This window comes from Camelina sativa, chromosome 9 (genome assembly GCF_030686135.1).
Source record: "Camelina sativa cultivar CO46 ecotype springtype chromosome 9, ASM3068613v1".
NCBI lineage: Eukaryota > Viridiplantae > Streptophyta > Magnoliopsida > Brassicales > Brassicaceae > Camelina > Camelina sativa.
In genome coordinates this window covers 25,900,701-25,928,305 of record NC_141888.1, presented here as the reverse complement: position 1 = coordinate 25,928,305, position 27,605 = coordinate 25,900,701, and the positions used below count along the sequence as shown (strand labels likewise).

Here is a 27,605-nt window from a genome sequence, read left to right as displayed (position 1 = left end):
AGTCTTAGCGTTTAAAAGGTTTCAAAATATTATAATTTTAAAATTTTAAAAATTATGTAGCTTTTATAAGGTTTAAAAAAAATTATAATTTATAAATTTTAAAAGTTTAAAATATTATAAATATTGAAACTTTTAAAAAGTTCAAATATTCAAAATATTTAAACATCATAGAATGTTTTAAAATATTACAATTACTTAACCTCTATATAAAATATTAGGCGAGGCGGATCAAACTGATGACCTCAAATTGTTATACGAGTCGACAACCGCAAATCTCTGCTGCAATTGTTGGACAGCTTATTAGTCTCCAATTGGATCGCCTAATGAATGAAGAAAAAGAAGAAGGGGACCTAGGAGACCTATGTAACGAGATGTTGTATAGATCTTTTGAAGCACTTTTTGCATTGAGAGAAACTCTTCTAGTTTTGATGCAAGATATTCAAAAACTAGAACTTCCAATGGAAACGAATCTACTCTTTTCACTATATAAAGTAATAATCTTCTGAATCTCTTCCTCAAAAGGTCACCAGGCAAACGTTATAGCATCCGACATACAGGTAGGTGGAGTAGTGAATTATACATTTCCCAACAGCCAAAACAACATAGTAAAAGTTTAAGATATTAAGTAGAGTCGAACACAAGTTGACACGAATTTGAATCCCAGAGCACACTAGCCAACTCGTTGAGCATCTCACGTCTCTTTTCCAACTTTTCGAGCATTCCCATCTCGATGCGTTTTGTGGAGATAGTGGCTTTCTTCAACCGTCTTGCGTTTTGTAAGATGTACATGGCCACTTCTTTCTCATCTCCTCGTTGACATTCGTATCCTATCCACATGAATGTCTCAAGATGGAACGACAAGCATTCCGGTACACATTTTGGTGGATTCCATCTCCGTTGGTCCGGATTTTTTTTGTCATCACGCAGATATACCTGAGAACAATGCAGTCTTATGTCATCTAGCTCAACAAATTACCTAAAACTAGAGATGTGGAGGCAAACAAAAAAGAGGTAGTTACATCTGTGAGCTTGAGGATTTGTAGTTTAGGAGAACTAGCGAGCATGATCGAAAGCAGATTCCACCACTCTATTTCGTATGTAGGTAGCTCTAGACAGACTAGCTGATGGAAGATTTTACCAGTAGGAACTTTAACCTGAGTACATTTACACAAAACAGGGTAACATTTAATACAGGAAACAGTGTTAGCCCAATCGCAGAGAATGTTCAATCTTACCTCAAGGGGAGATAAGTGTAAGATAAGACGTCTGGCTGAAGTTAGAGACTCCAGAATGTTCTCATTGGTTATATCAGAAACGTCACTGATCTTTGCCTCCACTAGCTCTGGTGCTTTCTCAATCAGACAAGACCCAAGACCATTAAACCCACAGATGTCCAAGTATTTTAAAGCAGGGGCATTTATCACATAGCCTCCATCTCCATAACCTCCATCTTCGTTAAGATCACTTATGGTCAATCTCAGTAATGATGGCACCGCAATAGTGTAAGTCGCCACATCCGCATTACTATATCTATCCACGACCAACTCTTCAAGACTAGGGCAGCCACAGAAAAGATTGCAAACAGATTCTTCGTCTTTGAAGTGTACTTGGTCAAGACACAGCTTTCTAAGGGACTTCAAACAAACCCGAGAAGGGAATTCTAAATCTATAGCACACTTGAGTTTCAAGATCTCAAGTGTATCATTGTAGGTAAACAAAACACTCGGAAGGGTTACCGTCTGCTCCTCTTGATAGAAACTATCCAATACCAATCTGCGCACACCGCGGGCAAATGCGGTCGCGATCCATATTCCAACATCCAAACAATCATATTCACCAGCAAATTTCAAATGCAAACTCTCAAAAACCGGAGCTTTGTGTAAAGCCAAAGACTTGAGAACATTCTCTGAGAATACACGGGGATCTATGTTATCATCATGAATCACAGGATTATAATCGCAGTCAAACTTGAGTTTTGGCAACATCGTCCAAAGAGATCTCCAACGTTTAGACAGAACACTAGTAGATATGGCGTTTTCTGTCGGAAGTGAAGACAATATCAGCAGAAGCAGAGCATCAGGCAGCTCACTGATTCTGTCCTCCTCATTCATAGCAACTCGATTACTCGAACCTACACCACCGGATTTGCTGTCAAAAATCAAAGGAAAACAAACAAATAAAAAGGTAAGATTTTTAAAGGTTCAACGAATTAGGGTTGGATCTTTACAACAGGCAGCTAAAGAAAGCCATAAAAGATACTTACGATTTATGTTCCATTGTAGTTAATAGAGGTGACAATTTGCTACAAAGACCTTCAGATTTTGCATTACGAACAGCTCCTAACCAGAATCGGACTAAAGCTAAAGAAACGATGACTATTCAACTTCAAAATGATTCACTTGTGTTATCATAACCCCAAACTGGAAACCCTAACTAAACAACACTAAAGAGTGAAAGATCACACACGAGTCGAGCACATCCCATGAGAGAGAGATCTGGAGAAGAAAGATGACGAAAAGTGAAATCAAAATGAGTAAAGTGAGAACGATGGTTAATAAATCGAATCTAATCCCAACAAAACAAGTCTTTCTTTAAATGGGCTTATTAATTCAGCCCATTTTAAGTAAGGCCCAATCACATACGAGTTTGAAGTTTCCCTCTCTTACCGTTTTAATATAGTAACTACTGAGTAGTGGTGGCCAAGTTTAGGTTGTTGTATCTACTACTGGCTTATATTACCAAGCGGTCAAAATACAAAAGAGTAACATATTTATTTTTTTCTAGAAAGTTATCACATCTCCCAATGGCCAAAAACACCACAGTACAAAGTGACATGAAATTTGAAGCCCTGCCAACACTAGCCAATTCGTCGAGCATCTCACGTCTCTTTTTTCAACATTTCGAGATTTTCCGGATCAATGCGTTTTAAAATATCCATTAAGATAGTTAGATCACTGGAAGAAAAAAGTACTTGACTAATGAAATGGCTTACGTTGATGAGCTCGAGACTTTGTACTTTAGGAGAACAATCGAGCATGAGCGAAATAAGATTCCACCACTCTTCTTCGTTTGTATGCAGTTCCAAATAAATTTTTATTAGGGGTAAAATCTTCTCTTTAAATCCTTCCCAGTGCTATCGCACTACGAACAGTTCCAAACGCAAACGCAGCCAAACTCAAGAATCCGGCTAAAAACTATGATGACGATCCAGCTTCAAAACGATTCACTTGTGTTATCTTAAACCAAATTGGAAACCATAACAAAGTTTCGAAACTAATGCAGTTAAGATCCCACTCGAGTACATGATCTGGAGAAGAAAGAAGACGACGAGTGTGACTTACAAGTAACACGTATGAGAATGAGACCGATGTGTTTTTATTAGGGTTATAAATTGAATCCATTATTGCTATGAAGCGAAAAGAAAACAAATCGCAATGAAATGAAATAAAATATAATCAATGAACCAAAGTGACTTATTAAGTTTATTATAGGGGTGACATGTTTACACAACAAATCATGGTGTTTTGGGGAGAGGAGTGTTACGGATAAAGTTGGTAAAGAGAGTAAGAGCACGTATAGGGTTGTCCATAGGCACACTATGACCTGCTCCTTGATAGATATTAGGCAATCTTGTAATTAATTTGATTGATCTGATTAGATATTAGACTTGTCAATCAAGGGAGAATCCCACTAATTAAGGTCCTATACCTCTGTATATATTGATGCACAGAATGATGAATAAACTCAAGAAAGATTACCAAGCTTTCATGGTATCAGAGCGTCACGGCAAACGCCTCTAAACTTCTCTATTTCCTCTTTCTTCTTCCTACTTTCTCTTTTCTTCTCTGCTATAATCGTCTCTTCTTTCTCTCTCTCTCCATGGCTAACGTTCCGGCAGTTCCTGACAGAGCCTTTGGTGTCACCAACATCAAGTCTCACATTCCCTTGATCCTTGATCAAGATGACCACAATTACGATGCGTGGAGAGAGCTGTTTCTCACCCACTGTCTCACCTTTGATGTGCTTGGCCATGTCGATGGTACCTCCGTTCCTACTGGAGCGAACGATGTGATTTGGAACAGCGTGATGGTCTTGTCAAGCTTTGGATCTATGGAACTCTTGCTCCACCCCTGTTTCGCAAAGCATTCAAACTGGTGGCACTTCGCGAGACATCTGGCTCCGGATTGAAAACCTCTTTCGTAACAACAAGGAGGCACGCGCCATCCAACTTGACAATGAGTTGAGGTCCACAGAAATTGGAGATCTATCCGTCGAAGATTATTGCCAATGCCTCAAGTCACTCTCCGATCTCCTTGCGAACGTTGATGCTCCGGTTCCCGATCGCACTCTCGTGGTGTATCTCCTCAACGGTCTGAATGCGAAGTTTGATAACATCATCAATGTCATCAAACATCGTGATCCCTTTCCCAGTTTTGACACGGCTCGCTCGATGCTTGAATTCGAAGAGACACGGTTAAAGAAGTTGCCCAAAGTAGTTGCCCAAAGTAGTTGCTTCTCACTCTGACCATTCATCCTCTTCCACCGCCCTTACCGTCTCGACTCCTCAGGCCAACCAGGCGACTCACCCGCCGGCAAGATTCTCGAACAATCGTGGCTCCCGTCGCGGTCATGGAAATCGATTCCGAGGAAGGCAAAATTATCAGCAGAGGTCTCCGTTTAATTGGGCCTCTAACAACTTCTGGCCCAACTCCTGGCAACCATGGCAACTTCAATTTGGCCCATGGTCCACATACCCGTTCCCTGTAAACTCTCGCGGAGTTCTCGGCTCTCATCCTGCCGGACCACCGTCTGCACACGTCGCCGAACATGATCTTCAGCCAACATCGGACTTTGCTGCCGCCTTCAACACCATGACGCTGCCCGATCCTTCTGCTGGTCCATGGATCATGGACTCTGGTGCCACTGCGCATCTCGCCTCATCTCCAGGTATTCTCAACTCTGTTTTTAAACATAACACCGCTCAGTCTGTCATTGTGGGAAATGGATCGATAATCCCAGCCATCTCTTCCGGCTCTTCTAGTCTAAAATCCTACTCTCGTCCCTTATCCCTAACCAATGTTCTTGTTGCTCCTTAAATAGTCAAAAACTTGATTTCTGTTCGCAAATTCACTACCGATAATTGGTGTACTGTAGAGTTTGACCCATTTGGTTTTTCTGTCAAGGATCTGGACACACGGAAGATTCTTCTCTGCAGTGACAGCTCTGGGGATCTCTACTCCATTCCCGTTACTTCTCCAACCAACTCTCAATCTCATTCAGCTTTCATTACTCATTCTCCAAGTCTTTGGCATAAACGGCTTGGTCACTCTAATAATGAGTCTATTCGTTCTGTTCTACCTTATTTATCTTTTCGTTGTAATAAAGACAGTCTCCCCACGGTTTGTGAGGCTTGTCAACTTGGGAAACAAATAAAATTACCGTTTTTTGCGTCACAAACACAAGTCTCTCAACCCTTTGCTCTGATTCACTCTGATGTCTGGACCTCGCCAGTCCAAAGTATCAGTGGAATTCGCTACTATGTCATATTCATTGATCACTTCACTCATTTTCTCTGGGTTTATCCGCTTTGTCGAAAGAGTGAAGTTCTCTCCAAATTTCTTCATTTTCAAGCCTTTGTCCTAAACCAATTTAAAACCTCCATTACAGCTTTCCAATGTGATAATGGTGGTGAGTACAACAACACTGCCTTTCATAATTTCTTTGCCACAAATGGAATAAAAGTTCGGTTCTCTTGCCCTCACACATCCCAACAAAATGGTATGTCTGAACGCATGATCCGTACTATAAACAACATGGTTCGAACCTTACTTTTCCAGGCAAAGCTATCACCCACTTTCTGGGTTGAAGCTCTTCATGTCGCCGTACATCTTTTAAACATCCTTCCATCTTCTGCTATACAAAATCAAGTCCCTTACTTCCGCCTATTCAACAAAAAACCCTCTTACGATCACTTGCGAGTATTTGGGTGCTTATGCTTTCCGAACCTTAACCACTCCAACCTTCCAAAACTATCACCTCGAACCACACCATGTCTCTTCCTTGGCTATCCCACACAACATCGTGGTTACCGATGCCTTGATCTTAAAACAAACAAGATCATCATCTCACGACATGTTGTGTTTGATGAGTCCAAATTTCCAGCTGCTGAACCAATCTCTGAACCATCATACACATATAACTTTCTCGATCATCAAGACGAGGCTTCACCTCTCCTACAAACATTTCTTCAAACACCATTCCCTCCACCACCACAAATTCCACCTACACCTCCCTCTCCACCAGCCGCTATAATGCCAGCTCCTATTCCTCCTCTTCCTCCTCGTCACTCTATGACGACTCAGAGTAGAGCAGGCATTCACAAGCCTAAACCAATCATTTCTCTGACCACGTCCTCTCTCTCCCCCCTTCCCACCAGCCATAAAACAGCCCTTGCCGATCCGAATTGGAATCCCTCAATGCATACTGAATACGGTGCTATGATTAAAACAAAGAGTTGGACTCTTGTACCTAGACCTCCAGGGGTTAATATTGTCAGGTCCATGTGGTTGTTCAAACACAAGCTTAATGCTGACGGCTCTCTTGCTCGCTATAAATCTCGTTTGGTGGCCAATGGGAAGTCGCAAGAAGCAGGGGTCGACTATGATGAAACGTTTAGCCCAGTTGCTAATCCAGCAGCGATAAGGACAGTGCTTCATGTAAGTCTTGCTCGGGACTGGCATGTTCATCAATTAGATGTCGAAAATGCCTTCCTCCATGGCGACCTCGAGGAGACTGTCTACATGTTTCAACCGCCAGGCTTCGTTGATCCTTCCGCACCAACTCATGTCTGCAAGCTCCAAAAGGCTATCTACGGCCTGAAACAGGCGCCTCGCGCTTGGAATTATCGTTTTGCAAAATTCATCACTAACCTTGGTTTCGTTGCTAGCAAAAGCGATGCGTCCTTATTTGTTTACAGGAAAGGAGAAAATCAAGCATATCTTTTGCTCTACGTGGACGACATTCTTCTCACCGCATCGAACTCTACCTTCCTTCATCACATCATCTCCCAGCTCAAAGGCGAATTTCCAATGAAAGATATGGGGAAACTCCACTATTTTCTTGGCATCAAAGTCGATTTCAACCCAGGCAGCATCTTTCTTAGCCAAGAAGCTTATGCCATGGATATTCTTGCAAGTGCTGGTATGAAAGAGTGCAACCCCTGCGCCACACCTGTTGATCTCAACGCAAAGCTCTCTACAGAATCAGGAGATCCGATCGATGATCCGACGAAATATCGGTCCCTCGCTGGTGCTCTTCAATATCTCACATTCACGAGGCCAGACATCTCCTATGCTGTGCATCAAATCTGCTTATATATGCACGACCCGCGGACTAATAACTTACAAGCTCTAAAACGCTTCCTCCGTTATTTGAAAGGCACTCCGCAACATGGTCTTCACCTTCAAAAAGGAGCTCTTAATGATCTCACGGTGTACACTGATGCCGACTGGGCTGGCTGCAAAGATACACGTCGCTCCACCTCTGGTTATTGTCTCTATCTTGGTCCCAATCTCGTCTCATGGTCCTCCAAACGACAACCAACAGTGTCGCGATCGAGTGCTGAAGCAGAGTACAAAGGAGTGGCCAATGCAGTCGCTGAAGCGTGTTGGCTACGAAACCTTCTCCTTGAGCTACAATGTCCCATCACTAAGGCATCAGTCGTTTATTGTGACAACATTAGTGCTGTGTACCTCTCTACAAATCCGGTCAAGCATCAACGCACAAAACATATTGAAATCGATATTCACTTTGTTCGAGAGAAGGTCAAGATGGGTCAGATCAAAGTGTTTCATGTTCCGTCGTCTCTTCAGTAGGCCTCGGCACTAATACCCGTTACCCGTACTCGACCCGTTACTCGGCTCGTACCCGTCCCAAAAAAGGGTACCCGCAGCTTTAGGGTCGAGTAAAGGGTATTATATTTATATTACCCGTGAGTAAGGGACGAGTATAGGGTATTAGTTTAGTTTTCAATACCCGTCCCGTTACTCGGCCCTTTACCCGTTTTGCTACCCGACCCGTAAATACCCGTTAATATTTTGTATTATTATTATTATTTATTATTAATTTATAGAGTTAGAGTTAAAACCTAAGTTCAACTTAGCCTAACTGAATTAATATATTATTTTTATTTTCAAAATTCGTAATTTTATAATTTTGGAACTATATATTGCATAAATTTATGAATTTTTCATTTTTTGGATTTCAAAAGATAAAATTATTATTGCGATTATTAACATTTTTTTATCGGGTACTCGTTTCCGGGTAATAATAAAGGGTCGGGACGAGTAAAAGGTCAACTATTTTTTACCGGGTACCCGTTTCTCCGGGTACCCGTTATTTAAGGGTCGAGTATGAGTAAATTTTTTCTGTTACCCGTTAGGGTCGAGACGAGTAAAGGGTCGGAGAAAATTCAAGGGTACCCGTCCCGTGCCCAGCACTACTCTTCAGTATGCAGACATATTTACAAAAGGCTTACCGACATCTCTGTTCAACGAATTTAGGGACAGCTTAACCGTTAGGACTCCCAACGCTTCAACTGGGGGAGGGTGATAGATATTAGGCAATCTTGTAATTAATTTGATTGATCTGATTAGATATTAGACTTGTCAATCAAGGGAGAATCCCACTAATTAAGGTCCTATACCTCTGTATATATTGATGCACAGAATGATGAATAAATTCAAGGAAGATTACCAAGCTTTCACTCCTCTCACAATTGCAAAGGACAAGTTCCCTTTGTAATCCACTGTGTACCCTCCCACCTGCCCTTCGGTGAACCACGAACGCCATTCATTTACAACCGTTAGATTCATATCCTTCAGCGTGGCCAATGTAGATGTAAACGGAACTGCTGCGTCCATATCTCCACTGTAAAACATCATTTGGAGACCCTTACCCATCAGTTCGTGAAGAATAGGAATCATTGACTCGTCTCTTTGAGTATCGTTCCAATTGCTTTCTAATCCATCATTGCAAGCGGTCCACGGATACGGTAAAATCGTGGTGTTCCCATGTATCGCTTCTTGAACATTTTTCATGTTAAGATAACCATTTACGTAGTTGGCTTGGCACGGATCAACGTTCATTATTGTCGCGCAATTCTTGAGTTTGCTGCTCGATGTGGAGTTTATACACATTGGAGCGTATATATTGTAAACGTCCACATTTGTCTTTTGATTATTTACTTTGTCTTGCCATTCGAAGCACTTATCCATATCAGATGACTTGTCTATGGTGCAGAATTTGTCGAGGTTATCCACAAGTTCTTGGGACAAGAAACCATGACTCACAAAATATTGGTTGGTATGTTCATCCACGGAACTCACCTCAAGTGCTGCATTACCAAATACCAATCATCATGCCTCGTAAGTTGATGAAGGTTTGGTTGTTACGGCGAAGGATAATCTGGGCAAGCTGGGGACCATAGTGGCCGGCGTAACTCTGACCGGCGATGTAAATTTCTCTTTTTTTATATTCCGGAAATCTTTCAAGCCAATTCAACAAGAACATGTAATTATCTTATGCTGTTAGCGTGTCCCCTTGTTCCCCAATTTTCTCCGCATCTTCAGTTTTCGAGTACGAGAATCCTACGCCTTCTAAGAACAACACGTTCGCCTCTGCATGCAAATCCATGCGTTTAATTAGTTGCATACTGACTAACCTCATTATATCTTGTGAATATATATCAAAGCTTATAAGAGTACTCATTAACAGACTTTTATAAGGTATATATATACCTGCAATTGCTTGGTGGACATTGCTTGGTAAAAGATGCTCAAATGCAAATGGAAGAAGTCGCTGCATCACAACATGACAATCATGGCTCTTCATTCCAGTAAACTTTCCTTCAGCCATATCAACACAGTTACGCAAATTAGATGCGTATCCGTCAGGAAATTTAATATCGTGGGTAATCCAGTGGAAGAACGCTTCCTTCTTGCGCGTGTCTAACCGAAATGCCGGGACTGGACATCTCCCATTTTCTAGTACATGAAGCAGATCGCGATCACAAATATCTGGCAAATCTAATCTAGACTTCAAATTATCTTTTGTCTTTCCCGGGACATTTAGAACAGTGTTCATGAGGTTGTCGAAGACGTTCTTCTCGACGTGCATGACATCTAGATTATGTTTCAACAAAAGATCTTTCCAATAAGGCAACACCCAAAAAATGCTATGTTTATACCAATTGTGATTGATGCCAGCACCGTAAACAACAACATGTCCATTACCACCACAATCTGTAGTCCTCTCTGCTCCAAAATCTCTTAACTGTTCCAGTAAAATATTTCCGTCGACTTCAGGAGGTGGTGCATCAACCACTTGCTTATTCTTCCAAAACAATGTCCTCGAACGCCGGTAAGGGTGACGAGCTGGTAGAAATCTTCTGTGACAATCAAACCAACTCGTTTTACGTCCGTGCCTCAACTGGAACGCATCTGTGTTATCTTGACAGTACGGACACGCTAACCTTCCATGAGTTGACTATTCAGATAACATCCCATAAGCTGGAAAGTCACTAATCGTCCACATAAGTGCTGCACGCATCTGGAAATTCTGCTTGGTTGAAACGTCATATGCTGTAGCACCATGATCCCATAACATTTTTAGCTCATATATCAACGGTTGCAGAAACACATCAAGAGATCTCTTTGGATGATCTGGACCGGGAACCAAAATCGAAAGGAAAAGAAACTCTCGACGCATGCACAAAGATGGCGGTAAGTTATAAGGTGTTACGATTACTGGCCACAACGAATATTGCCTTCCATGCTTTCCAAATGGGTTGAAACCATCTGTAGATAATCCTAGGTACACGTTTCTTGGCTCATACGCAAAATCTGGATACACAGATTGGAAATGCCTCATGCTTCTGCATCTGAAGGATGCGTAATCTCTCCGTTTGATCTATGTTCTGCGTGCCATCTCATTGGACCAGCCGTACGCTCAGATTGATATAATCGCTTCAGCCTTTCTGTGATCGGTAAATACCACATCCGCTTATATGGAACTGGAACCCTACCGCCTGTTTCCTGATATCTTGGTTTTTGACAAAATCGACACCTTGTCCTATCTTCGTCTTCTCTCCAATAGATCATGCAATTATCTTCGCATACATCTATCATTTGATACGGCAAACCAAGACCGGCGACCAATTTCTGAATCTCGTAATATGTACCTGGAAAATGATTATCTTCAGGCAAAATGTCTTTCACAAAATCTGTTATCGCATCCACACATTCTTCAGCCAAATTGTAGTCCGTCTTTATGGTCATCAATCTGCTTGCAGATGATAAAGCCGAATGACCTTCCCTACAACCTTCGTATAACGGCTGCTTAGCTGCGTCCAACATAGAAAAAAACTTGCATGCCTCTGCATTAGGTTCCTCTAACCTATCAACATTTTGACCCATCGATTGCATGTTTTCCCTATATGCATCATTCACCATCTCAATAGTACCCACACCATAATCTACTTCTGTTCTAGGTTCCTCTACGCTATCAACAATATATGGTTCGCTAGAACTAATATACTCTGGTCTTTCACCATGGAGAAACCAAATTTTGTAACCCGGCATAAAACCATTCGAATAAAGATGACCCCATACTAAATCAATCCTAATATTGTGAGAATTCCGGCAAATTGAACATGGACATTTCAACTTACGGGTTTGAAGAACGATCTGTTGTTGACATGCCAACTCCATAAACTCGCCTACACCACGAGCATACTCATCATTCAATAAATTTGATTCTGGATCGAGCATCGGTCCGTCCATCCACGATCGAAAATAAGAAGAAGAAGAAGACATTTTTTGTATTTTTTGGAAAAAATGAGTGAGAGTATGAGAAGGAGTGGTTCGTTTTTATAGAAAAAGTAAATTTCGTATCCGTCAGTAATCCGTCAGTAATCCGTCAGTAATCCGTCAGTAATTTTGAAATTTTCAACGGCTATACAACGGCTTCATTAACGGATATATTTACCGACAAATTTCCGACGGATATTTATTTAACTTGTCAGAAATTCGTCGGAAAGCGAATAATCAAAACGGCTATAATAACGGATAAGTTTGCGGACGGATTTCTGACGGCTGTAAATTAATTCCTGTCGGAAATCTGTCGGAAATCGAATAATATACAAGCGACAACAACAACGGATATATTTACCGACGATATTCCGACGGAAAGTGCGGACGGTAGTGGTTTGTCGGTAATCCGTCAGAAATGTTGACAGATTACTGACGGACTATGTTTGTCGGTAAATTTCCGACGGAAAACTGACAAACTCTTAAGGCGTCAGAAAGCTGTCAGTATACCGTCGGTAATTACCGACAGAATGTTGACCGTCAGAAATTCCGTCAGTTATGACCTTGTTTTCTTGTAGTGTATGTATGTACCGTTGTTCCATGAATAAGGATTGCGGAATAGCGTGTGGTCCTCATGTACTCGGAATGGACCAAGCTCTTGAAATGCCCCACCGTTTAGAGATGAGCAGCCCGGTCCTGTTTTATTTTTATTTTTATTTTTTTTTTCTTTTTTTAAGTATATACTCGTTTAAGTCTCAATGATTATGACAAAAAAATACTTCCTCATCAAAAATTAGATAGTAGCTAAAAGACTCATCATTTCAATTTTTTAGAAGAGTCTGATTATAGAAATATAAATAGTTCCAGTATAAAAAGAGTTTGTACGTAGAGGGATACATATTATCTATGTGTACCTCCGTTTAACCAGATCACACGAGGAGTAGAGTCACAGGGTTTGATGGCTTCCACTAAATAATAGTATAAATATCGACCAGCTGTTTCGTTTACAGCCACATAACCGCCATACTGTCTGAAACTAACGACAGAAGGTTGTCCGGGGAGCTCCTTGATTAGATCTTTTTTCTTTGGCGATAGCACGCGAGGAAGCACATTGTCACATAACGAACGAACTCCTAGCTTAGACCGGGACAAATGTGTTTGGCTCGTACAATGGACTTGTGATGCCAGAGACAAGAATAGGAAAACACAAGCGGTCACTGATCAATCTTGGCGTTTTCCCATTCTATTATCTCGGTCTCCTTTGAAAACTAGTTAAAAAAAAAAAAAAAGGAGAAAAAAATTTAGACAATGAATAGCAGTATTTTATAGATTTATTTTTGGCTTTGACATCTATTTTTGTGAGTACCTATTAAACAATTAAAACAATAAATTCAACAACATAACTACCAGTCTCCATAAAAAGGATTAAAAAAGTACTCTGTTTCTACCAAATATTGCATTCTCATTTATAATTCTACTTGTATTAGAACTCAGATCCCTTGCAATGTCACAGAAAAATATTTTTTTTAAAAATATATATAATAAAACTTTAAAATTTAAAATTATATATCATGATAAAATTTGAAAGTAATAAAATAGTTTGAAAGTATAGGTTACAAATAAACTTAAAGTTGTCTTGGAAAAGATAGAAAACCAACTATGACCAAAAACTACATAAATATTGAACATATTATATAACTGTTAATAAAAAAGCATAACCATCAAAATGGAAACTTATGATAAAATATGACAAATAAATTTTTAAGTAAAAAATATCAAAGTAAAAGTCATAATGAATCAAGTAACCCAAAAAAACATTAACGATTATAAGTATAAAATATATTATGAAAAATTATGGTAAACAGATCTAATGTTCATAAGCAATTATCGGTATTTATATTATTAGTTGGAACGCTTGCAACTATGAAAACCATGGAAACGGAATAAGAGCAAAACATAAATGAAACATATGACGTTGTTCCATTTTGTTGAATAGAGACTACGATTTGCTTCAGATTAATTAGGAACGCTCCAAACGCAAATGCAAACGCTGTCTAAGGTGATCAGATTCAGCTATTTACTTGTGTTTATTAGTATATAAAAGGATCAAGCAATTGCATAAAGAGTCTGGAGAAGAATTTGTAGATATTTTTAATAATTAATAATATCCTACCAGTTTTATGAATCCACAAAATAGAAATCCTAATTGAAAAGAAAAGTATCATATCAATTCCAAGAGTAGGTATCAGCTTCACACACGAGGTGACATGAATTTGAAGCCCTAACCACAATAGTCAACTCGTTGAGCATCTGACGTATCTTTTCCAACTCCACGAGCTTTCTAGATTCGATGGGTTTTGTGGAGAGAGTTGCTTTCTTCAAGCGTCTTGCGTTCTTTAGAATGTACGTAGCCACTTCTTTCTCATCTTCTAGTTGCCATTCGTATCCTGTCCACAAAAATGTTTCAAGATGGAACAACAAACATTCTGGTACACATTTCGGTTGATTCCATTCCTGGCCGATCAGACTATCTTTGCTATAATAGTGATATGGCTGCGACCAAAGCAATCAATGTGTAAATATTAGATCATCAAATTACATGAAAGTAGAGCTTAGAATATCCTAATGAATGAAATGGCTTACGTCGATGAGCTTTAGGATTTGTAATTTAGGAGATCTATCGAGCATGTGCGAAAGTAGCTTTCGCCACTCTTTTCTATTTGTACGCAGCTCCAAATATAAAAGCTGATCGAAGATTTTACCAATAGGATACTTAATCTTGTGCACGAGACATCATTGGTAAACAAAACAATATGTCAGCCCAATTACATATAAAACCATGTGAAAATTCTTAAATCTAAAAATTACCTGTAAGGGTGATAAGTCTAAGGAAATACGTTTGGCGTGAGTTAGAGTTTCCAAAATGTTTTCATTAGTTTTATAAGAAACGTTACTGATTTTAGCCTCCACCAGCGCTGGCGCATTCTCAATCAGACAAATCTCAAGCCTATGGTTCCCTTTAAGGTTCAAGTATTTCAAAGAAGGAGCATTTATTACATAGCCTCCCTTACCTTCTTCTGGGTAACTATCATATATGGTTAGTCTTTGCAACGATGGCACCGCAACAGTGAAGGTCTCCACATTGTCAGATATATGCACGACCAAATCTTCAAGACTAGGGCAGCCACATAAAAGGTTGCAAACAGATTTTTCGTCTTTGAAGTGTACATAGTAAAGGTGCAGCTCTCTCAGGGACTTGAAACAACCCAAGAAGGAAGGTCCAAAAGAATTGAACCCTTCAGCTTCAAGATCTCTATTGTATTATTGAAACTACACAAAACACTCGGAAATCTTACTGAGCTTTCATCTTGAAATGCAACAGTGAGTACCAATTTACGTAGATTGTGTGCAAAAGCAATTCCAACCAATACCCCAACATCCGAAGCATCACGCTGATCTTCAACTCTCAAATGCAAACTCTCTAGAACCGGAGCTTTATGTAAAAGTAAAGATCTGCAAACATTCTCTGAAAATCTATTATGATACTCAGAATCAAACTTGAGATTTGGCACCAACGCCCAAAGAGATCTCCAACGTTTAGACAAAACGCTAGTGGTTATAGCAATTTCTGTTGGAAGTGAAGACAATATATGAAGAAGCAAATCTTCAGGCAACTCACTGATCATGTCCTCATTTACAACATCTCCATTTCTCAAACCTTCACTACCAGTTTTGCTGTATGATAAATATCAAAATAACAAAAAATAAAGATCTTTAGGTTCACAGAAGTTATATATGGACGACACAAAGTTTCATACCCTTTTTGTTCCATTTTCGTTAAAAGGAAAACACAATTTGGCACAGATTAATTAGGAACGCTCCAAAAGCAAATGCTTAGATATGATAATGGTGATGTGATTCAGCTTCAAATATACAATACTTACAAACTATAATAAAGTAGCTATTTAAACTAATTAGGGTGTTTAAATACAATTAAGGATTTTTCATAACATGGAAATCTAATATTACTTACAAACTATGATAAATGATAATGATTTTTTCCTTATAAACTATAATAAATAATACATTGTTGATATTCAAACTGATTAAGGCTTTTTAATTATCAAAAAAATTACAAACTATAAAAAAAAATATTGTAGCTATTTAAACCAATTAAGGCTTTTTAATCTAATTAAGGATTTTTTCATAACATGAAAATCTAATATTACTTACAAACTATGATAATGATATTTGATTTTTTTCTTACAAACTATGATAAATAATATATTGTAGATATTTAAACTAATTAAGGCTTTTCAATCTATTTAAGGTTTTTAGAACATTAAAATATAATATATAATTACAAACTATAATAAATGATATTCGATTTTTTTCTTCTAAGAAAATTAAATGATAATTTAATATAAAAAGAAAATATCTCAAATATAACATAGTAAAATATATACTGCACCTTTATATACATACTAGATTAAGACATGCATAACTACGTGGATTGTGAAACAATTGTAAGATCTTTACTGACAAGATTGAAATAATAAATAATAACCCACACATAAAAAAAACAATTTAATCTGGAAATTTTTGTTTTATAGCGGATTTCAATTTAATCTGAATATTATATTAAATATAATTTTTCTATATTCTATAATTTCATAAGTAATAATTTTATTTTATGTCAAATTAATTTCAACTGATTTAAAATTTGTAAAAAGATAAATAAAATATATACTAAAATTCTTATCAAGTAATCGAGAATACATTCTTATAAATTCAGGTTATGTTTTGTGTATTTACTTATAACTATTCAAAAACCAAAATATGTAGCTCAGAAAACTTAATTTAGGCTCCGATTGGTAACGACTGTTATTTGTGGCTGTAGAGACTTTGACTGTAAAAATTTGGCTGTATAAAATTTGGCTGTAGAGACTTTGGCTGTAGATACTTTAACTGTTAAAATCTGATTGTTAAAAAACAAACTTTGAAAACAGTGACTGTAATTTTATTAAAAACAAAATTATAAGAAAATACAGAGGTGATGATAAAAACAATAAATTTGTGAAGAGAAGTAGATATCAAAAGAAAGAGAAAAAAATACTAATAGTTAATCTATAAAAAAATGTTTGTATTAAAATATATATAAAATTATATAGAGTTTTTAATTATGATGGAGAAAGAAAAATTTTTTTTTGTAAATTTATTAGTTTTAAAAGTTTTACAGCTTCATTTTGAAGCTTTCAAAAAAGAAAAGAAATAAAAAAAGAAAAAATTAAAGTGGCTGTAGAAACTTTAAAAAATAAAAAAGTCATTAAAGTTTGATTGGCAAATAAAATGCTTTTAAGACTTTTAAATGATTTTAAAATCTTAAAAGTCATCACCAATCAGGGCCTTACTTTCTGACTGATTTTGTTTTTAATCCTATTGTCACATTGTGAAAGATGTTACGAATACATCCTAATAATAAGAAGAATACGTAGCACACTCGAACTCGAGGTGGCATGACATTGAATCCCTGACCTCAGTAGCCAACTGGTTGAGCATCTCACGTCTCTTTTCCAACTTCTCGAGCTCTTTAGAATTGATGGCTTCAGTAGAGATAAATGCTTTCTTCAAGAGTCTTGCGTTCTTAAGGATGTATATGGCCACTTCTTTGTCATCTTCTCGTTGCCAGTCGTATTTTGTCCACATAAATGTCTCAAGATGGAACAACAAACATTCAGGTACACATTTTCGTTGACTCCACTCCCAACCCACTGGACAATCTTTTCTAGCATACCACCATCGCTGAGAACAATGTGATATTAGATCATCAAAAAATACTTGAATGTGGAAAAACCTGTTAAAAAAAAAAAACTAATGAGATTGCTTACGTCGATGAGCTTAAGGGTTTGCAGTTTGGGACAACTATCGAGCATGAGCGAAAGTAGATTCCACCGTTTTAGTGTACCTAGCTCCAAATATACCAGCTGATAGAAGATAATACTAGTAGGATACTTGATCTGTGCATGAGGCAAGCATTAGCACACAAAACAATGCTATAACCCAATTGCAAGATAAAACGCTTAAGCCTTAAATTTACCTTGAAGGGTGATAAGTGTAAGGTAAGACGTTTGACTGAAGTTAGAGATAATAAAATGTTCTCATTGTCTATATAAGAAACGTCAACTATTTTTGCCTCTACCAGCTCTGGGGCCTTCTCAATCAAACAAAACTCAAGCCACTCCAACCCACTGATGTCCAAGTATTTCAAACAAGGAGCATTTATCACATAGCCTCCATCACCTTCTCCTGCAAAATAATCTTCTATGACCAGTCTCTGTAACGATGGCACTGCAATGGTGAAAGTCCCCACATCGAGATTGCTTTTTCTGTTCACGAACAAATCTTCCAAACTGGGACAGCCACGAAAAAGTTTGGAGATAGATTCTTCGTCTTCGAACCACACATAGTCAAGGTGAAGCTTTCTAAGGGATTTCATGCAAACTGAAGAAGGAATATCCAGAAGAAACAAATCCTTGAGTTCCAAGGTCTCGAGTGTATTACTATAGCTCCATAAAACACTCGGTAATCTGGCGAACTCTTCCTCCTGGTTATGAAGATCCAATACCAATTTACGCACATGGTGTGCAAATGCAATCCCAACCCAAATTCCAACATCTAAAACTTCAGATTTATTTACAACTACCAAATGCAAACTCTCTAGAACAGGAGCTTTATGTGAAAGCAAAGACCTGAATACAATCTCTGAAAATCTATGGTGTTCACTTCTGTAAAATTCAGAATTGAACTTGAGATTTGGCACCAACGTCCAAAGAGATCTCCAACTTTTGGACAAAACACTAGTGGCTACGACAGTTTTTGTCGGAAGTGAAGACAATATATGCAGAAGCAGAGCTTCAGGTAACTCACTGATCCTGTTCTTGTTCACAACATCTCGATTTCTCAAACCTTCACCACCGATTTTGCTTTCAAAGAAAACATGATGGATACGAATTTCAATACTCAAAAGAATTAGGTTTTATAGATCTTAAAGTTAAACCGGAAAGGGATGCAGAGCAAACATACCATTCCTGTTCCATTATCGTCAACAACTTGATAAGAATCCTTCAGTTCCCCAGTGCTATCAAAATAACAAACGCAAACGCAAACAAAGCCTAACAGAAGAAACCGGCTAAAAGCTTAAGATATATGGTAACAGTGACGATTCGGGCATCAAAATTTATTCAATCAGTAAGAGATGATTAACAAAAGTAAAGCAATACTTAGAGGGGGTATTGGTTTGAGATTTAAAGAGAATTTAGGGGGTGGTATTGGTTTGAGATTTATGAAGATTTTTGAAGAGTTCAATAAAATCATTAAAACTGAATTAGTGGGGGTTATTAGTTTAAGATTTGAATAGAATTTTAAAGATTTTAAATGTTATGTAGAATCTGTTGTTATTAGATCAAGATTTTGTTAAACTCTGTTTAAGTTTAGTGTTATTAGTTTGTGATTTGTAAAAAGTCATTTAAAATTCAGACTTTTATAAATTTATTAAAAGTTTTGTGTTATTCAATTAAAACAAAAGAATCTAGGATTGTTAATGAGTTCAATTATTATGTTATTGGTTCATGATTTGTAAAGAAAGTGTCTAAAATCATGAACTAATAACATAATAATTGAACTCATTAACAATCCTAGATTCTTTTGTTTTAATTGAATAACACAAAACTTTTAATAAGTTTATAAAAGTCTGAATCTAATAACCCAGATTTGTTAAAATTTTAAATGACTTTTTACAAATCACAAACTAATAACACTAAACTTAAACAGAGTTTAACAAAATCTTGATCTAATAACAACAGATTCTACATAACATTTAAAATCTTTAAAATTCTATTCAAATCTTAAACCAATAACCTCCACTTAAATGACTTTAAAAGTTATGTAAAATATGTTGTTATTGAATCAAGATTTTTTAAAACTCTCTTAAAATTTGGTGTTATTAGTTGTGGATTTGTAAAAGTTTATCTAAAGTCTTCATAAATCTAGTGTTATTGAATTAAGAGTTTTATCAAGTCATTAAAAGTTTTTTGTTATTCAAGTAAAAAAACAAAAGAATCTTGGATTGTTAATGAATTCAACTATTATGTTATTGGTTTAGGATTCTATACTATTTTCTTCATAAAAAAGTCATGTAAACTCTCTCATTAAATAGAAAGATTGTGAATCATAGTCCATGACTTTTTGTTGTTCTTTTTAGAAAATGAAGAACAAGAGAACAAAACAGAACCAGTAAAATTAACAGATCAAAAGAGGACAAATCGAGTAATGATTCCTCCACCATCACCATGAACCTTCACATATGATTCCTCCACCATCACCATCATCATCTCGTTAAGCTCATCAAACCAGGGTGCATTATTTCTTAATTATTTAATTATGCTGAGATTACATACAATAATTATTTACCTACTCCAAGGACGTGGATGCACTATAGTTGATGAGTTTTCTCAAATTGCAAATTCACTAATTGGTATGATCGTAATCTGTGAAAAAACCTGCAACATATATAATAATGAAAAAAAATTTGGTAATGAAACAAAGTTTTTTGACAAAATCGTTAAGTAAACAAAAAAAATATTTTGCAAGATTTTTTGAGAAAGTTTGAAAGATTTGATGAGAGATTTTACAAGATTAGGAAAACAAATCAGCAAAATTTTAAAACATTTTCTAAACAATCTTTTAGAATCCTTCATTTTACACTTTCTATGATTTTATTTAAAGTCATTTAAATTCTCTTTAAATCTCAAACCAATACCCCCTTGATATATCATGGTTTTTGTGGTTTTTAACCATGATATAAGGAGTCTTTTAGTTCTTTTCATTTGTTTCTAGATTATTTTTGAGTCTTTATAGGTTTTTAGCATGGAAGGAGCAAAGTGGAGCAATTTGGATCAGTTTGGAGCAATAATCCGCAAGAAATCAACTTGGAATCGATCAGAGGAGATGGTGTCGATCGACACTGCCTTAGCATCGATCGACACCCAGTCCAAACCGACGAGAGATGCCAAATTTGGAAGTTTTACAAAGTTGCCCGAAGGTTTCCATATTTGCAAGACTAGTCCCTGACGTGTTTTAGGACATATATATATATATAGTTTTTAGGTTTTTGCAAACCCAAAAAAAAAGTTTTATTCTATCAAGTTTTATTTTTCCTGCAACCCTGTGAGATTTTGAGAGCTTTGGAGAGAGAGATCAGATCTGCTTTGAGAGAAGAATTTCTTGAACTCCGTTTACTCTTTTAATTTCAATTGCTTATTATTCATAAAGATGTTTTGTTCTTCATTGATTATGTCTGAGTAGTTTGCTTGTTAGGTTCAGGGTTTTTCACAGGGATTTTATGAATTATTAGATCTGTTTATTTATGATTCATTATCTATCTAGATCTTCATCTTAGGTTGTTCTTCATATTAATCCTTGATTGGCCATCTAGAATTAATACTCTAGGAAAATAAATTGATATGAGAATATAATTGATTTTCCTGATAAAACCTTTTGATGAGCAAAATTATTTCTTACAAAGAGATTTGATTTAATAATTTTGTGAACAATCTAAACCTGATTTTATTGCTGATTTTTAACCTAGAATTTTACAAAGAGATTTGGATTTTCTGGTTTTAAATTTAGATATTATTTGCAGTGAGAACTGATTTAATTTACAAAAGTGTTTAGAGTTCTAGATCTGTTCTTAATTGTTTGAATCCTAATTTATTGATTGATTTAATATTTCATAATTTCCTGAGAAATTCCCTAGGCCTAGCTTTTTGATCTTCTGAATTTACAACAGTTTTATTTAATATTTTGCATTACTATTTTTAATTCAATTTAATCTGTTTAGCATAATTATAAAACTCTATAATTTATTGTGTAGTCTTGAGTCCTTGTGGAATTCGACCCCTAAGTACTGCAGTGATCTCTTAATTTGAGAGAGTAGCTCTAGGGTAAATTTGAGCATATCAAATTTTGGCGCCGTTGCCGGGGAATCTTTTGATCTACCATTAGATTTGAGTTTTAGATTTTGTCTAAATTTTTCTTTTTATTTTCTACTTACACGTTTTTGTTTTTCTTCTCTTTGGTGTTTCAGGTGCATGCCTCCTAGACCTCACACAAGGAGCAACAAGTCTGGTCCTACTGTGAATTTGTCAAACCAAGAGTTAGGAAAACTTGAGCGTGAGAACAGAAAGGCTGCCAAATCTCTAAAGATGGTTAATACTATCATTCTGATGCGAGATGAGGATGGTGCTTTGAGGGATCAAGAGGGCCACTTGCGCAATGAGCAGGGCCAAAAGATTGATGTTGAGGGCAATGTGATTGCTGAAATTGCTGTTGTCTACGAACCAGCTGATAGTGTCGACGGTGTCGATCGACACCCACTTGCAGACGTGCGTGGAGCTGCCAACCACGTACAGAACCCCGTTCGACGACAGGAGAACAACCGGGATCTGATCAGGACCATTGCTGACTACAACCGGGCTGATCTTATGTATGAGAACCGATCTGCAATTGTTCCTCCACCATTCCAGAGGAATGACTTTGAGCTGAAGCCTGCTTACTTTCAACTGGTTGGACAGAGACCTTTCTCTGCTCTGCCCCATGAGAAGCCTCTGGACCATATTGAGCATTTTGAGGATCTTGTGACCAGTATCAAGGCTAATGGAGTGACTGAGGATTTCATATTCTGCAAGCTCTTCCCATACTCACTTGCAAGAGAGGCATCTCAGTGGTTGAAGCAGTTGCCAGCTGGATCTCTGACAAACTGGCATGATATCAAGGTGGCTTTCCTCAACCATTTCTATCATGATGCAATGTCAGATGAGCTGAGAGTCAAGATCTCTTCATTCAAGCAAGGACATGATGAAGCTTTCAAGGCAGCTTGGGTGAGGTTCAAAGCTTATCAAAGAGACTGTCCACACCATGGTTTTTCAAGGGTACAACTGTTGAGTATCTTCTTTAGAGGGTGTGACTGGAAGTATCAGTAAGCTTTAGATGCTGCAAGTCATGGGAACTTCAAGACAAGATTTTCAGAAGATGCAGAAGTTTTGATTGAGAATTTGGCTTCTAGCAATAGCACTAAAAGAGCTGATGCTGAAAGAAAGAGACTGCATGGAGAGTTTGATGCAAATCAGCTAGCTTCTGTTAGTGCTAAGCTTGATTCAGTGCACAATCTTCTTGTGGGAAAGAAGTCAGTCCAATTTGCTGCTGAAGTTGAGACATTTGAGCCAGAGCCAGAGAATTCAGAGGAGAATGTCAACTATGTGTATGGAGCTGGGTATCAGGGACATAGATTCGGTAATCAGCAAGGAAACAGACCTTACAATGGTGACCAGAAGCAGCAACAGAACAATGGCTATACAAGAACCTATGGGAATTCATCTTATCAGTCTCCACCTCCTAAGACTTCTTCTGAGAGTAGAATGGAGGCCATGCTTGAGCAGCTTCTACAAGGTCAAGAGAATTTGACAGTGACATTCAATGGGAAGATTGACAATGTCTACACTGAACTGAATGGGAAGATAGAAGCATTGAATGTTCATGTTAAGAAGCTGGAGGTTCAAGTTGCACAGACTGCTGGGTCTGTCAAAAGGCAAGAGAATTATCTTCCAGCAAGAACTGAGTCAAACCCCAGACATGCTTGCAATGCCATATCAGTGAGAGATGAAGATGATGGTGAAATTGTTTCTGCAGAACAAGGAGAAAAATCGGCCAATCTGTCGGATCCAGATGATGGTGTCGATCGACACCACCTGGGTGTCGGTCGACACCCATCTAAGTCAGATGCGGAAAACACAAAATCTCAGGTTCCAGCTGTGGTTGAAAGGGTCTACAAGCCTAAGGTTCCTTTTCCCAAGCCAAGAAGGAGAAGAAGCAGGAGATGGAGGAAGCTAGATGCAAGGCAATGATGGACAAGGTGATGATTGAGATGCCATTGATTGATGCAGTGAAGCTTTCACCACCACTAAAACGCTATGTAAAGAGAATGGTATCCAATGGTTTGAGCCCCAAAGAAGGAGCACTGCTTACTAAGGATGTCAGTGCAATTCTGTTAAACCAGCCTTCACAGAGGAAGAAGGAGAGAAAGCAGGAGGTGGTTGTCTCTAAGGAAGTGAGTGCAATCATTCAATGTAGGACTGCTAAGAAGTTACCAGATCCTGGAAGCTTTGTTCTTGATTGCTCTATCTCAGCAGGAAGGTTTTCTCACTCACTTTGTGACCTTGGCTCTAGCATCAACTTGATGCCACATTCTGTTGCTGTGAGACTTGGGATGACAGAATTCAAGCCAACTCAGATTTCTCTTATCCTAGCTGATCGCTCCCGAAGAACTCCTGAAGGTGTTTTAGAGGATATTCCAGTTAAGGTTGGCAACTTCATGATTCCCACTGACTTTGTGGTGCTGAAGTATGATCAAGAGCCTAAAGATCCTCTCATCTTAGGACGATCTTTCTTGGCTACAGCTGGTGCCATCATTGATGTGCAGAAGGGACACATAGCACTGAATGTGGATGGTTTGAGTTTGAATTTTGAGATGGATAAGCTGAGGAGGGCTCCTACTATTGATGGACAGACTTTTTCTGTTGAAAAAGTTTCTGCAACACGAGCATCAGGCTCAGTGTCGATCGATGCCACCAAGAGGGTGTCGATCAACACCCCTCCACGTCCGCGACAAAGCTTGTCCAAAACAAATGCTCCAAGTCAGAAACCTGTTCCCAAACAGAAGAGTCATCATTCCATACTTCAGAGCCCTCAGGTAAGGCCAAGGAATGCATCTTCTTCTCCTAAACTTCCTCCTATCATCAATAAGACCTTCAAAGCTACAAAAACTGTTTTACAGTTAACCAAGCCTCGAGATTATCGTAGAGTGCTTGTTTCTTCTGTTGATGATTTTGCAGGACAGAAAAGAAAACCTCCCATACCTAAATCCCGCCCTGGTCCTGTTCCTAACATCCTTGGCAGACCTCATGCACCTACAGCTTATACACCACCTTGGATGAAGAGGCATTCACAGCCATGTTCTGATCCACCAGGTTCCTGAGCTCCAACACAGTCAAGCTAATGACTGAAAACAAGCGCTTAGTGGGAGGCAACCCACTGGTAGGTTTTTCTTTTTCTTTCGATTTTGATTTTTGTTTATTTTATTTCTATTGTTGCTTTCCTCTTACTTGATAACACTGGGGACAGTGTTGTTTAAGTCTGGGGGAGGTTAGTTACTAACTATGATTTCTGTTTTTGAGTTTCAGTTGTGTCAATCAAAACCATAAAGTTTTAGTCAAATTTTTCAAATTTTTCTTTTTATCTTTGGGAATTATGATCTTGACTAATGATTTCTCTTATTTGGCTAACACTCTAATGATTACTTGTTTATGCTTGATCTCAGAACTGAAGCTTAGAAAGACTATGAGCCTTATCAACAATCCTGAAAGCCCTTATTCAATGGATATATGATTGATCTAACGTTGTCTTAACCTTTATCAGGATTTTAACCGGACTTAATCTCTTACTTTGGGGTTGGAAATCAGTGGACTAGACTTCTTCTTCAGGCCATACAAGACAGTGCAATTTTTCAAAGTATGTCTCCCCTCTCTCTTCCCTTCAATGCTTTAAAAAAAAAAAGAGAAAAATAGAAAAAGAGAATAAAAGATGAGATGATTTTGATCAGTTTAGAGAGGTAGGTAAATTACCAGTGACCTCATTATTCTACTCTTGAGTCAAATGATCACACAAAGCTTGGAAGCGAGGGGTAGGTAAATTACCGATGACCCCGGTATTCGCTTACACCTTTGAAAAAAAAAAAAAAAATTTGAAGTGAGAAAAGGGAGAGGAAAGGAGATGTAAGAAGAAAGTCTTGGCCTGAAAAGAGTCCATATGCCACTGATCAATACACCCAAGGTAAGAATTCACCTTATTTGTGCTTTAATATTGACTAATGAGATGACAATGGAGATTTCAGAGATTCCAGAGGATTGTGGGATTTGAGTAAGGAATGTTGATGCTTATCATGGTTGAGTATAAGAAGTAAGTTCTTGAGTCAGAAAAATGAAGAGTGTGAATAAGAATCATCATGCAATTGAGTGAGTTCCCTGTTTTCAAACCTCTTTCACATGTCTAAGCTTTTGTTTTGCTTGAGGGCAAGCAAAGGCTAAGTCTGGGGGAGTTGATATATCATGGTTTTTGTGGTTTTTAACCATGATATAAGGAGTCTTTTAGTGTCTTTTCATTTGTTTCTAGATTATTTTTGAGTCTTTATAGGTTTTTAGCATGGAAGGAGCAAAGTGGAGCAATTTGGAGCAATAATCAGCTAGAAATCAACTTGGAATCGATCAGAGGAGATGGTGTCGATCGACACTGCCTTAGCATCGTTCGACACCCAGTCCAAACCGACGAGAGAAGCCAAATTTGGAAGTTTTACAAAGTTGCCCGAAGTTTTCCATATTTGCAAGACTAGTCCCTGACGTGTTTTAGGACATATATATATATATATATATATATATATATATATATATAGTTTTTAGGTTTTTGCAAACCCAAAAAAAAAGTTTTATTCTATCAAGTTTTATTTTTCCTGCAACCCTGTGAGATTTTAAGAGCTTTGGAGAGAGAGATCAGATCTGCTTTGAGAGAAGAATTTCTTGAACTCCCTTTACTCTTTTAATTTCAATTTCTTATTATTCATAAAGATGTTTTGTTCTTCATTGATTATGTCTGAGTAGTTTGCTTGTTAGGTTCAGGGTTTTTCACAGGGATTTTATGAATTATTAGATCTGTTTATTTAGGATTCATTATCTATCTAGATCTTCATCTTAGGTTGTTCTTCATATTAATCCTTGATTGGCCATCTAGAATTAATACTCTAGGAAAATAAATTGATATGAGAATATAATTGATTTTCCTGATAAAACCTTTTGATGAGCAAAATTATTTCTTACAAAGAGATTTGATTTAATAATTTTGTGAACAATCTAAACCTGATTTTATTGCTGATTTTTAACCAAGAGTTTTACAAAGAGATTTAGATTTTCTGGTTTTAAATTTAGATATTATTTGCAATGAGAACTGATTTAATTTACAAAAGTGTTTAGAGTTCTAGATCTGTTCTTAATTGTTTGAATCCTAATTTATTGATTGATTTAATATTTCATAATTTCCTGAGAAATTCCCTAGGCCTAGCTTTTTGATCTTCTGAATTTACAACAGTTTTATTTAATATTTTGCATTGCTATTTTTAATTCAATTTAATCTGTTTAGCATAATTATAAAACTCTATAATTTATTGTGTAGTCTTGAGTACTTGTGGAATTCGACTCCTAAATACTGCAGTGATCTCTTAATTTGAGAAAGTAGCTCTAGGGTAAATTTGAACATATCACCCCTCTTACAGTTACAGTCACTCACTCGAGCTAGCACAAGAAGATTTGGAGACTGGGAAAAGACAAAAGAGTGTGAGAAACCTAAATGAGACCGATCGTTTTCCTCTTAACGGGCTTTCTTAACTCGGCCCTTTAACAAATTAACAGAGTCATTCATCGCTCTAAATTGCACAAATTAAGAGTCAGTTTTTTTCAAGATTGTAGAACTCCAAAATAAAAGAGTTTAATTGAAAGTAGTCAAAACAGAAAAAGTGGTTAGACTAATATTATTTTCGTTGGAAAATATATTAGTAGTTTATCATGGGGTTATTTTTTT

At 37.4% G+C, this 27,605-nt stretch overlaps 5 protein-coding genes, 1 non-coding gene and 4 pseudogenes across 8 annotated transcripts; 2 read left to right on the top strand and 8 right to left on the bottom strand.

The window, feature by feature from the left end:
- Positions 1-459: 459 nt before the first annotated feature.
- Positions 460-2,573, bottom strand: LOC104711406 (F-box/FBD/LRR-repeat protein At2g04230). The gene is made up of 4 exons (XM_010428106.3): positions 2,264-2,573; positions 1,236-2,148; positions 1,020-1,154; positions 460-933 (listed from the first exon to the last, which is right to left on the bottom strand). Exons 1-4 carry the CDS (start codon positions 2,275-2,277, stop codon positions 622-624), a joined length of 1,374 nt encoding a protein of 457 aa, XP_010426408.1. The 5' UTR covers positions 2,278-2,573; the 3' UTR covers positions 460-621.
- Positions 2,574-3,514: 941 nt separating this feature from the next.
- On the bottom strand, positions 3,515-13,109 carry LOC104711405 (serine carboxypeptidase-like 36; annotated as a pseudogene).
- Positions 3,775-5,462, top strand: LOC147938766 (uncharacterized; annotated as a pseudogene). Its single transcript, XR_015567176.1, has 2 exons — positions 3,775-4,947; positions 5,184-5,462. The product of XR_015567176.1 is annotated as an uncharacterized LOC147938766 (transcript).
- LOC147938765 (uncharacterized) lies at positions 9,726-11,057 on the bottom strand (annotated as a pseudogene).
- On the bottom strand, positions 11,080-11,873 carry LOC147938764 (uncharacterized). The gene is made up of 2 exons (XM_087464059.1): positions 11,178-11,873; positions 11,080-11,100 (listed from the first exon to the last, which is right to left on the bottom strand). Exons 1-2 carry the CDS (start codon positions 11,871-11,873, stop codon positions 11,080-11,082), a joined length of 717 nt encoding a protein of 238 aa, XP_087320185.1.
- Positions 13,110-13,995: 886 nt separating the features above from the next.
- Positions 13,996-14,671, bottom strand: LOC147938763 (FBD-associated F-box protein At3g49020-like). The gene is made up of 2 exons (XM_087467640.1): positions 14,511-14,671; positions 13,996-14,420 (listed from the first exon to the last, which is right to left on the bottom strand). The coding sequence occupies exons 1-2, from the start codon at positions 14,553-14,555 to the stop codon at positions 14,094-14,096; spliced, it is 372 nt and encodes a 123-aa protein (XP_087323766.1). The 5' UTR covers positions 14,556-14,671; the 3' UTR covers positions 13,996-14,093.
- Positions 14,661-15,699, bottom strand: LOC104715452 (FBD-associated F-box protein At3g49020 pseudogene; annotated as a pseudogene).
- A 1,461-nt stretch (positions 15,700-17,160) lies between these two features.
- Positions 17,161-19,382, bottom strand: LOC104711404 (FBD-associated F-box protein At3g49020-like). The gene is made up of 4 exons (XM_010428105.3): positions 18,951-19,382; positions 17,965-18,850; positions 17,756-17,884; positions 17,161-17,669 (listed from the first exon to the last, which is right to left on the bottom strand). The coding sequence occupies exons 1-4, from the start codon at positions 18,962-18,964 to the stop codon at positions 17,340-17,342; spliced, it is 1,359 nt and encodes a 452-aa protein (XP_010426407.1). The 5' UTR covers positions 18,965-19,382; the 3' UTR covers positions 17,161-17,339.
- A 629-nt stretch (positions 19,383-20,011) lies between these two features.
- Positions 20,012-25,779, top strand: LOC147938761 (uncharacterized). Of its 2 annotated transcripts, XM_087463725.1 has the most exons (3): positions 20,012-20,400; positions 20,784-20,967; positions 22,012-25,779. In XM_087463725.1, exon 3 carries the CDS (start codon positions 22,016-22,018, stop codon positions 22,904-22,906), a length of 891 nt encoding a protein of 296 aa, XP_087319851.1. In that variant the 5' UTR covers positions 20,012-20,400; positions 20,784-20,967; positions 22,012-22,015; the 3' UTR covers positions 22,907-25,779. The 2 variants fall into 2 exon arrangements, 1 of the variants encoding a protein (XP_087319851.1); XR_015565032.1 differs by lacking the exon at positions 22,012-25,779 and having other exon boundaries at positions 20,792-21,196.
- Positions 22,742-22,848, bottom strand: LOC147938762 (small nucleolar RNA R71). Its single transcript, XR_015567639.1, has one exon. It is a non-coding gene; the product is annotated as a small nucleolar RNA R71 (small nucleolar RNA).
- Positions 25,780-27,605: the final 1,826 nt, after the last annotated feature.

Bases quoted from the DNA above. Each gene is read 5' to 3' on its own strand.
- LOC147938763 (XM_087467640.1), bottom strand. From the start codon at position 14,555: ATGCTCGATAGATCTCCTAAATTACAAATCCTAAAGCTCATCGAC. The intron at 14,421-14,510 runs GTAAGCCATTTC...CTTTGGTCGCAG, and splicing joins AAATCCTAAAGCTCATCGAC to CCATATCACTATTATAGCAA.
- LOC104711406 (XM_010428106.3), bottom strand. The intron at 1,155-1,235 runs GTAAGATTGAAC...AAATGTACTCAG, and splicing joins TACACTTATCTCCCCTTGAG to GTTAAAGTTCCTACTGGTAA. The intron at 934-1,019 runs GTAACTACCTCT...CATTGTTCTCAG, and splicing joins AAATCCTCAAGCTCACAGAT to GTATATCTGCGTGATGACAA.
- LOC104711404 (XM_010428105.3), bottom strand. The intron at 17,885-17,964 runs GTAAATTTAAGG...CCTCATGCACAG, and splicing joins TACACTTATCACCCTTCAAG to ATCAAGTATCCTACTAGTAT. The intron at 17,670-17,755 runs GTAAGCAATCTC...CATTGTTCTCAG, and splicing joins AAACCCTTAAGCTCATCGAC to CGATGGTGGTATGCTAGAAA.
- LOC147938761 (XM_087463725.1), top strand. From the start codon at position 22,016: ATGCCTCCTAGACCTCACACAAGGAGCAACAAGTCTGGTCCTACTGTG.
- LOC147938764 (XM_087464059.1), bottom strand. From the start codon at position 11,873: ATGTCTTCTTCTTCTTCTTATTTTCGATCGTGGATGGACGGACCGATG. The intron at 11,101-11,177 runs GTATGCGAAGAT...TCAAAAACCAAG, and splicing joins TGCCGTATCAAATGATAGAT to ATATCAGGAAACAGGCGGTA.